Here is an 11,179-nt window from a genome sequence, read left to right as displayed (position 1 = left end):
GAAAAGCAATCAATGACATCTTTAATTGCCTTTTTCTTGCGAGCTTCAATGGTGCTTTTGAGTCTAAATGTGTAGACTGGATGATGTGAACCGGTCCTTCAAGGCTTCTTAGAACTCAGTGGTAGAGATTTGCGTGACCTCTGAATGTAGATCTTGCTGGATCCTTCTGGATCGTGAACCACGAGGGATCCGGTCCATGCCTAGTCATACCGGCTTCTTCCCCGCCCCCGAGGGCACGCAGACAGACACAGGCTCCTGGGTGGCGTTCCGAGCTGTGGACGGGTTGTTCTGGTTCACCTGGGTCCGGCAGGGAAGGCAGAAATCCCTGAAGCACCTCTTGAAGTTCTCGTCCAGGAAGGCGTAGAGGACGGGGTTGAGGCTGCTGTTGATGTAGCCCAGGGCGATGCACAGGTGCCAGCTGGCCACCACCAAAGGGTTCCTGGTGTTGATGTCCACCAAGGTCTTGACGATGATGAAGATGTGGATGGGCGTCCAGCAGACGATGAAGGCCGCCACCACCACCAGGACCATGCGGGTGATGCGGCGCATGTTGCGATCTTTCTCCTTGGAGCCGGAGAGCAGGCGAACGCTCTTCAGACGCAGGATCATCAGGCCGTAGCAGATGGTGATCACCAGGACGGGCACCACGAAGGCAAAGAGGAACACGCAGATCTTGGTTACCCCGTCCCAGTACCAGTCAGGGTCAGGGAACTTCAGCATGCACATAGTTTTACCTGGAGGGGGGGAGAGGAGGAGGAGGGGTGGGGGGGTGGGGTGGGGGGTAATCCGTTAAGAAACAGAGGTAATGTGATTGACGAATTACTTTGTTGAATTGGTTTTGGTTGTGTATACACTATATTGCCAAAAGTATTCGCTCGTCTGCCTTCACACGCAGATGAACGTGAGTGACATCCCATTCTTAAACCATAGGATTTAATATGATGTCAGCCCACCCTTTGCAGCTATAACAGCTTCAACTCTTCTAGAAAGGCTTTCCACAAGGTTTAGGAGTGTGTTTATGGGAATTTTTTACCATTCTTCCAGAAGTGCATTTGTGAGGCCAGACAGATGTTGGATGAGAAGGCCTGGCTCACAGTTTCTAATTCATCCCAAAGGTGTTCTATCGTGTTGAGGCCAGGACTCTGTGCAGGCCAGTCAAGTTCTTCGACACCAAACTCGCTCATCCATGTCTTTATGGCCCTTGCTTTGTGCACCGGAATTCAATGATTTTGGATAGCTTTGTAAATACTTTTGGTAATATAGTTAGGTCTCTGAGGATGTTGATGAGATAAAAGAAAATCTGTATAATTAATAATCATAATTTTCCATGGTCTGAGAGCAATACTACAATAAGAGCAACCAATTTCATTCAAATAGCTTCCTCACCACTGTCTGACTCCTTGATCACAGCCATGACCATGATAGGCACACCAATGGCCGAGGACAAGACCCAGATCAGCACGTTGATCATCTTGGCCTTGGCAGGCGTGCGGAACTCCAGGGCACGCACGGGGTGGCACACGGCGATGTAGCGGTCCACGCTCATCATGGTCAGCGTGAAGATGCTGGTGAACATGTTGTAGTAGTCGATGGCGATGACCACCTTGCACAGGAGCTCCCCGAAGGGCCAGGTGTTCATCAGGTACTTGGCGCTCTGGAAGGGCAGCGTGCTGGTGGCCAGAGCGTCTGCCAGAGCCAGGTTGAAGATGTAGATGTTGGTGGCGGTCTTCATCTTAGTGTATCTAGTTAGAGATGAAAAGAAATGTGTTGAGCTACAGATTTGTGTTAGCAGTGGTATGTGGAATTGTCAGTTAGGTATGAACGTGAGAGCTCCAGCTCAGGCAAGACCTTCCGGAGCTTTTTTGTCCAAGAAATAAAGTTTTAATTGCCCCTGATTGTATGTTCAACATACTATGTAGAACATTTAAACTGGTGATTCTTACTGTAATGAGTCATTGAAGATTATGTGCCTCCCAATAATGGGGATCCTTTTTGATTCGTGCACAGACAGTGTTTAAAGTATCCATATTCTATCAGTGTTGTATAAACAGTGAATCATTCAAGGTTTGCGTTATCTTGAGTCCTTTCACTCAAACAAACAACTGCGGTTTTTAGAACCATTGCCTGATAACATTAGATGTGTAATAATTAACATTTTGGTGTTGTCATTAGAGTACAAAGTGTACAGTTTTTAAAATGTTGCTTACAGAGCTGTTGAATGATATCACAGTGATAAATGGTTGTGTTTTTACTGCTCTGAATGACACCGTCCATTAAGATCTGCCTTCACCATACAAGCCATTGAAGCTGAAAGGTACCAGGACAAAAAAAATATCAAATAAAGAAGTTGGTACAAATTGGTTCCTGGAAATGTGTTGTTTTGCAGTACCGGTAGTTATGTTTTGAAGTTGTAAACGCGCTATATTAATTTCAAATAGGTAACTATAGTTGACAACACTTTAAATTAAGCTTACATCAACTACAATGTAATCATATCCTGTAGCAAAACCTTATAAAAACATTGTAGCTACTATATAGAAATGACTATGTCAGTAAATGGCATAAAGGGTTAGTGGTACAGGTTTTGACAAATATGTTGGAAGGCACACTATGGGGAAGGGTGTAATGGATAACACTACATGTATCACTATCGTTAGAATTGTATTAAGCAGATTTCATATAGTGATTTTTTTAAATGTATTCCAAAATATACAAACACAGAGTCAAGAACATAAGGAGCCATGCCATAAAGGGGCATTTGAAGGTTGTGTTACCAAAACAACATCCATGTTAACATCTACCCTGGAAAGCCCAACCTCCTTATACCTTTCCCATATAACTTGTACCGCTAAACCGTAATGAAGTAAATCTGCATAGTAGTTACTATATCACTACATAGTCAAATGTTGACCTGAACATATACCTTTTTAATTGTTTTGGTCTCTAACAGGGTTTTTAATTCTTTCAGGAACAGTCCTTGCGCAATTTACTCAGACACAGCAACATCACATCAATTTAGGGACTAGCTAGCAGATCTTAATTCAAACCTGAGAAGCTGGCTGTGTTCTTAGTAGAGCAAGGCTGTGAGAAATGGATATGCTAACTTGGTTGACAAAGGTCATAGATGGATGGGCCTGTTGGTTTGTCCAAAGCTCCCATGAGTGTGTCAGATCTTTCTGACTGTGCAGTTCTCCTCCTTCTTAATGATTCCTAATGTGATGGCTCATGCGAGTGTAGCCCTGAGCTGTAGGCTTGCAGAGTCCTGGGAGGGTTGTTAATCATGTCTGTAGCTTGGAGAAGGGTTCTCACTAATCAGTTCCCTGTTGCAATTAGTTGACTAATCTAAACGTACAGTACACCAGAGAGACAGGTTTTTTCTTTCCTTTTACGAATTTATTTGTCTTATTGTGTAGACAATGATGGTCTGAGTGTGTCGACACAGCATCAAAAACGTAGAAGCAGCACTCGTAAATATCATTTGCCAATGTGTTTTTTTCTTATTCCTTGGCTATTGTCTCAAAAAGATAAATGGAGAAAATGACAATGTCTCATTAAATGTCTGATGCTAGTTCCTCTCAGCTATGAAACAGAATCTAAATCACACAGGAACCACACTGACACAAAACAAATGAGAAGAGATTCTGTCATGAAGAATGTGCATGTGTTGTCGTTACCAGGGCGTGCCATTGTAAAGCGATTTTGGTTTTGCATCTGCATCTAGACTTTGTTTTGCCGTTTTCCTTTGCCCACATGACATAATGTGTCACGGAAATCATACTCCACATCCTGCAAAGAGGGTGTGACAGCTGTCTGTCTGCCCTGTTATGTCATGGACGCTGTTTGAAATGCCTGTCATGTCAGGTCAAAATGTAGCAGCTTTTAAGAAGATTACTGGGATTATGGGTTCAGGTAATTGGATTTCACTTGTTTCGTTTTTTTTATGCAGTGCTATCCTGTCATGTTAGGGCATTGATATACTTGGACTGATACAGAGGTAATCTCACTTATACTAAAACTCTGTGGACTCACAATCTCCCCTTTGGGATCAATAAAGTACCTTGTACTACTACTTCAACTGCTACACTTGTCCCCTAAAGGGAGGATCCTCATTGGCTCTTCCAATGGTTTCTTCTTTTTGATCTCAAATTCCTTTTGTCAGTTTCTTTCCCAGCTTCTTGATGGCCATTACTGTAATGGGCATCTGTAAAGCTCTTTGTGACATTGCATATGAAAGCGAATGATATTCGAATGCGAATTATATTTGTTTCAAAATCAGAAGGCAAACTTAGTAGTACTTGAACTGCATCAAAGGACAGTTGAGGAGATGGAAATTTGGAGAAGTGAAGTTTGCACCTGTGATTGAGCAGCACAGTCAATTGTCAGCAGGAGTTGTAGAGAAACATATACAGTAGATATTATAAATGTCCATTGTCAAATGAATCTACTCTACTCTACTCTACTGTGCGTGCGGAAGAGAACTTTGCTCCCCCTGACTGGTACTGACTTGTTTCAGCCCCCTCACACACTCCCCACTGGGCTTCCTGTCCAAGCACTGACCCCATCACCCACATAGTTACTGAAAGAAATCATTTTTGACTACGTGTTTTACATTTTGTAAGTGATATATAATCCAAACACTGATATTGTTTATGTTTAAAATCATTCAGTTTAGAATGAGTAGAATTAATTTTATCAATTTGAACCAGGGGAAATCATTTTGTTCTTTTCTTATGCGTGATCCCGAACATTGAGAAGATATTGTACATCCCACAACACTGCCCACACTGCAGACACAATCAAAGGTGTTAGAAATATTCTGTCGGTGTTTAGGTGGGTAGCGTGTGTTGAGTGTGTGTGTTCACTATATGTGTCTGTGAGCGTGTACATGCATCGCCTCCTCTATCCCTGTGACACCGTGTCCCACACATTGTGACCTGAGAACACAGCAGGTCCTGGCAGGCTGGTGTGTGTGCGTGCATGTGTGTGCACTGCTCACACCACCGGCCACGCTGGGCACTCTGTCGGTGCAGACGGGCAGGAAGGGTGGTCGCGGCCAGCCTGACACACTCCCTCAAGGTACAGCACAAAAGCAGCACGCGGAAATCCCGCAGACGCCGCCGACTCTTAACACGTTCGCGCGAGCCAGCCGACTGGCCTCCAGCAGCACCGTAGACATCGGCACATGGCACGCAACCTACGCACTGCCTTCATCTGCCTCCTCTTGCGTTGTGCAACACCTGGGCTTTCAGACGGGGGTCCACTCATGGAAGGTCTGCTGGCTTCTTCATCCCTCCGTCCCCCTCGTCCTCATCTCACCTGTGCTTGTCCTGTGTCACCATGTCCTGTGTCACCATGTCCTGTGTCACCATACGGAGGATGAGTTGATGCATGAAAAAGGAACCTCATTAGGCCCACAATGCTTCAGGTTCTAGAGAGCAGGTGTTCCCGCACGGATCAACTCTGAAGCCATCGTTCCTGAAAAGTGTGTCCGGTTCTTTCACTGACCTCTACAGCCCAATATGTAAATGCGTGGATCAAAATGAGAGTCATTCACATTACCGTCCTCCATTAATCATTAACAATGTTCGTGTCCAAACACACTGCCCTAATCGACCAGGTGTTGTCCTCTGCTGTTTGTATTTCCTCGTTGGCCCTTCACAATTAAATGCATGCTTTGAGAATGTACACAAGCCACAATCATGCGTTGTATTCTCTGCAAGACCATGGGCTGAACACAGCCATGCACACACACACACAAATGTGAACTGTGTATGCGTGTGTAGACGTCTGTATGTATTCATTTATTACATGAATATATATATACGTACGGTTCTCAATGGTAAACATTTACCCTCAGAGGAGCAACAATGAATTACTGCTGGAGAGGCCAACTAGACAACAGAGGTCCCTCATGAGCTCATAATTCCGCATAAAAAACAACTAACCAATATCAGTCAAGTCCTGGCCTCTCCGACACACAGCACACTGGGGTGCATAAGTACCCTGGGTGTGTGGATTAATAAACCTAGGGCACTTGTACAATCTCTCAGGGCAGAGACTAAGGAGGGCTCTGCTGGCTGTGGAGTCGAGGGCTCTGTTGTAGACTGGTTTACACTCAGCCCTAGATGTGTGAGGCTCTCCCTCCTCAGCTTCCTCAAAAGGACCTCTTCTCCCCTGAGTCCCCTCAGGACTGTGAACACTGCGCATGGTTGTGAATTTGTTGACCTGTGTGGCCTGTTAAGTAAATTACCACATGCCGAAGATGACTTGTGTTCCCATTCTGATAGACATGACTCTCTCTCTAACCTGCAGATGCAGGCAGAGGACGCATTTCGTGTCTTACTGGAAGAGGAATTAAAAAGTATATAGATTACTGACCTGTTAAATGAAAACATATAGCTGTGGACCACACCACAAATCACCGGAAATCCCTTGATTCTAGTTACTTATAGTTAAAAGTTAATTATATTTAATTACTCCTGCATTATTTCAGGAGCCAAGTAATTAGTGTTAGATTGAGGAAGCACACACAGCATGAGTGATTGCGCCTATAGCCTGCTGGTTAGGAATGGGGAAACAAGGCAAGCAATCACCTTTACGGAGATACCACTAATGCCCATTGTCATGACAACCAAGTTTAGATTTTGTTCACAGGGGTTAATAATGAGGGGGGGCTATCTTGTCATGTGAACCTCATTGCTATTTCAATGGAAAAGAAGCGCAAACGCCCCAAAACCCTAGAGCAGATAAAACATACATTTTCAGCTGATTCTGCAACCAAAGCGTTCAATTGATTGATTGACCCCCCCCCATCCAACTGTACCTCATGTGTTGCAGAGTTTATGGATCTTTTTGTTGATCAATTTATTGATCTAAGAGTACCTGATTATTTATGAATCTAATATGTGTCAAAGGTCCATTTGATTTATTTATTTTTTAAATTGATGGACTTGACTTTCAACCTTTAACTGTGGGATATAAAGTATATTGGCATGAAGCACAAGAACAGACTGTGCTACATTTATATTTTTTTCGATGCATGTTCAACCACTCTGCTCCAAGATTATTTGGACAGAATTTTGTACTGCATGTTACTAATGACAGAGATCTGTGTTGACACTAATACTGCTGTGTTACCACTGTGCTACTGTATTAGTTCTAATCAGTGTTGTTTCTCTTATCTCCTAAACTACTTGTTTACCATTTATTTCCGTAGGCATGCAAGTCCTTAATTTTGCACACAAAATATCTTAAATTGAATAGATTGAAGTGCATGTAAAAAGCGCTTACCTCACCACCCCGTACATAACAAGGATGTTGCCCAGAAGTCCCACCACACAGATCACGGAGTAGAGAGCCGTGATGGAGATGGCTATTATCATACCGGCGGGGCTCCGAGCCTGTGCCTGATCTGTGTAGTTGCCGTTGGGCACGAACCTCATTGTGTCGTCCGGAAAGGTGACATTAAACGGGATAACGGAGTAAAGATCGTCTAGATCGGCAACGGGCGCTGTGGACGGTTCCATGTTGCGCTGCTCTGGTCGCTGTTCTCTTTCTGTGGTGCTGAAAACTTCACCCAACGCCGGAGTGAGAAAACACTACTCAACGCTTAATTGACGAGATGGTGTTAATCCACACACCATATAAAACCGAACAAAAGAGTAACTTTCACTCTTCATGGAAAAGTGAAAGTACGAATGAAAAATTACTCTCGTGTGGGTTTTCATAAAAAGTAAATTAATGAGTATCCAATGTCAGGACCGGTGTGTAGTCTTGATGGTAAACCTTTGAGCAATATAAGCACGCGTAGTCATTGGCTCCCGCTCTCCAAATGTGTATTACCAGCGCTTACACTGGTCTCTTATGTGTTATGTTACACGTCGACGTCAAGCCTGCGTAGTTGCAAAATAATCAAGTGAACTACCCACACGGCAATTGTTCAGCAGGACACTGCTTTTTATGCCAATAATGTTCGCTAATTACACTAACATGCCATTACATATCCACGAGCAAATTACTTAATCTTTACGTTATGGTTAAAGATGCGCTTGTCTGCATCCAATTGCCAAGGTTTGCTGTTAGGTCTTGCAGTGTATGATATACTGTAGATTAAATCAGGCTTGAGTGCATTATCTTTCAAGTCTATAATGCATCCCGTTCAAAAAAACAGCTTCTCATAGGAAAACGAATGTGCTTCACTTTTCAGGTATTAACCATGATTTGATATGGATGACCAGCCCTTCCAAGCCAAGGTGTACAGTTCAGGGTATAATTACTCAGTGCTCTGCAGCCCTGGGCATGATCTATTTTGTCTATCTGTGAGATTGATTACGGCAAGGTAGAACTCTACCAACACAACAATTACAAAAGGGTCTTGTGGGTGAAACATGATCAATCTGGGATTTTCTTCCAGCGCATCATCATTGGTCTGATAACTCGTCTCACTAGGGAAAACATCTTAGCAGATTCAAAAGTGCCTTTAAGCTTTAGAGTCATTGTTCTCTTCTTTCTTTCCCCCTATCTCTCTGTCTCTCACTCTCTCTCACGCTCCCTCTTTCATTCTTTCTTTCTTTTTTTTCTTTTTTATACTTTTTCTTTCTTTCTCTCCCTCTCTCTCTCTCTCTCTCCCTCTCCATCTTTCTCTTTCTCTTTCTCTCTCTTTTTCTCTTCCTCTCTCTCTCTCTCTCTCTCTCTCTCTCTCTCTCTCTCTCTCTCTCTCTCTCTCTCTCTCTCTCTCGCTCTCTGTAGCTCCACTCCCAAACCACTAAACCAACATTGATTGCTGTGTTTATCCCAGCCTTCATCTCTCTTCACCTAATGTATTACTACTAGACACTGACAGAAATATTGATGCGCCCTTCATTGCCCCACAATGTAAATTGGCTCCAGTGACTCTTACACTATTCAGAAGGTTTTGTACCCCAAAACCTACTCTCCAAAAAGCTCCGGGGCAAAGTCATTATCCAGTACTCTCCGAATGATACTGTGTTTATGGAGTAGAGAGAGAGAGACCAATTTTTCCTTGATTATTTCAGAAACAAAATGTCACACATTTCAGCACCACTCCCCAATGTGACTACTATGATACGTTTTCTCCCCATCCAGACAAAGACCAAGAGAATCTCTCTGAATCTCTGCAGAGAAAGCTCCTTTGTTCTGGTGCCACACACAGATCCTTGTACAGGACACCCTCCTTCATACCAGAGGCGCCGTGTCATGCCTGGTTGTCTGTGTAGTGACAGCCTGGAGATCCCTTGTGACAACAGGTATTTTTTTCCCCCTCCAAACCCGTCCTGATGTCACTGGGGAAATGGGCGACATTGAAGCATGTGGCTGAAGTATGCTGAAAGCTCACTGCCATGACAGGGGACCTGTCCCCATTCATGAAGCATGAGCCACATTCTGTGCTGCTCTCACAGACAGCAACACAATAGTAATGTGAGCGCAGTGTGCTACAGTAAAACAAGGAATCTTCGAGCAGCTATTTATGAATGAGAAAATACTGTAAGCGTCCAATGGACTGGCATGGGGGCATGAAGATGGAGAACCTGAGATCGTAAGGTCGCTGTCAGATTATGAAACCTATCAGTCAGTCTGTTGACAGATAGAAATTTGACAGATTTGTTTTGGTGACATCTGGTTCACCCTCTGGTAAACGTTGCTGACGTGCTCACTCGCTGTTTCTTGCTGCTTCTTCTCACAAACAAGTGATCCTCCATTTTGGTGATGGTGGGATTAGACTACATAACGGTTAGCTCCCCCCCCTATTTCAGTGCCAACCTTTTCCCTGCGTGCCCGGCGACACCAGGTGACGGCTGAGCGGCTCATGTGAAGTCTGTTCAATCTCCTTGGCCAAAGGGCCTCTATCTGTGCCCTCTTTGTCACGGACACGGCAGATGGGACAGAGATGAGTGGCTGTCATCACACGTTAGTTGTCCTATTGAAGCCTCACACTCCTCTGGATGCGGATATTAGAGAGGAACTGAATGGGTTCTGACACGGGCAAGGCTTCATCCAAGCCACATGGTCAGCCCTGGTTAGCTTCCCACTCCAAGGACACGAGGAGAGAGTGTCTGTTGTCACTGACATAATGACTCATCTGTTCTCACTGAGTCAGGTGGCTGAGCGGTTAGGGAAGCGGGCTAGTAATCAGAAGGTTTCCAGTTCGATTCCCGGCCGTGCCAAATGACGTTGTGTCCTTGGGCAAGGCACTTCACCCTACTTGCCTCGGGGGGAATGTCCCTGTACTTACTGTAAGTCGCTCTGGATAAGAGTGTCTGCTAAATGACTAAATGTAAATGAGTCACAATAGTAACACTTCTTTAGAGTGGCACTGTGTCACATGTATTAGGTATTGGTTGAATTGTTCATTCTGAAAAGGGTTCAGTGTATTTGCACATCAAAAGGAAGACACTTCAAAATGGGTTGAGGTTTTCTGTATTTTAGGCACACTCAATGTGAGTAACTAAATATGCCATAAACAAAGTATTAACTATGATGTAATCCTTTTACAAAGTATTATTGATGAAACAGATTCATGTTAAGGGCTGTGAAAACTCACATTTACATAAATTGTACATACTTAATACAGTAATAAACTTAAAATGCTTATTGTGTGATTGTACGTAATATCTTCTGGGAAATACTATTGCATGCTGTTGGTATCCTACAAAAGCAACATCCTGCTGACCAAATGGCATAGTGAGCCACGAACGTTTAAAGTTACAGTCGATTAGAAAAGTACAATGACATAGCACTGCCTAGCAACAAAACAGCTGCTTCCTCAGCCGTATTGCACCAGCTCTGATCTGCTGGCTCACCAAGGCTCGGTTGAATCTAACCATACAACTTGATGCTTTCTTTAGAAGACTGTCTCACCTCTGCGTCGCATCCATTGGATCCTCACATTCGTCGGATCACCCTACAGTAATACCTATCTGTGCTCATGAGTAGATTACACAGGGAATGTAGATCTAATAGGCATCACATCCCCTGACGGAGCAGGCAGTAATGGGGATTAGGTTTAAATGTGCCCCCTCCGGTGTGAACTGCCGCGGAGACCCTGACGTGAGCTTTTTGACGCTCATTAGGGAGCACCCATCACACAGCCTGCCGTAACTGTGGCAACAGAGCTTCTAAATCACAGTGACACCAAGGTTCTGCTGTCGCTGTGGAGTAA

The 11,179-nt window shown here is 44.1% G+C and overlaps 1 protein-coding gene across 1 annotated transcript; it reads right to left on the bottom strand.

Annotated features, from left to right (window-relative positions):
* Nucleotides 1–204: 204 nt before the first annotated feature.
* oprd1a (opioid receptor, delta 1a) lies at nt 205–7,526 on the bottom strand. The gene is made up of 3 exons (XM_067255705.1): nt 7,291–7,526; nt 1,387–1,742; nt 205–734 (listed from the first exon to the last, which is right to left on the bottom strand). The coding sequence occupies exons 1-3, from the start codon at nt 7,524–7,526 to the stop codon at nt 205–207; spliced, it is 1,122 nt and encodes a 373-aa protein (XP_067111806.1).
* Nucleotides 7,527–11,179: the final 3,653 nt, after the last annotated feature.

Source organism: Osmerus mordax, chromosome 18, assembly GCF_038355195.1.
Source record: "Osmerus mordax isolate fOsmMor3 chromosome 18, fOsmMor3.pri, whole genome shotgun sequence".
NCBI lineage: Eukaryota > Metazoa > Chordata > Actinopteri > Osmeriformes > Osmeridae > Osmerus > Osmerus mordax.
This window is presented reverse-complemented; position numbering and strand designations above follow the sequence as displayed.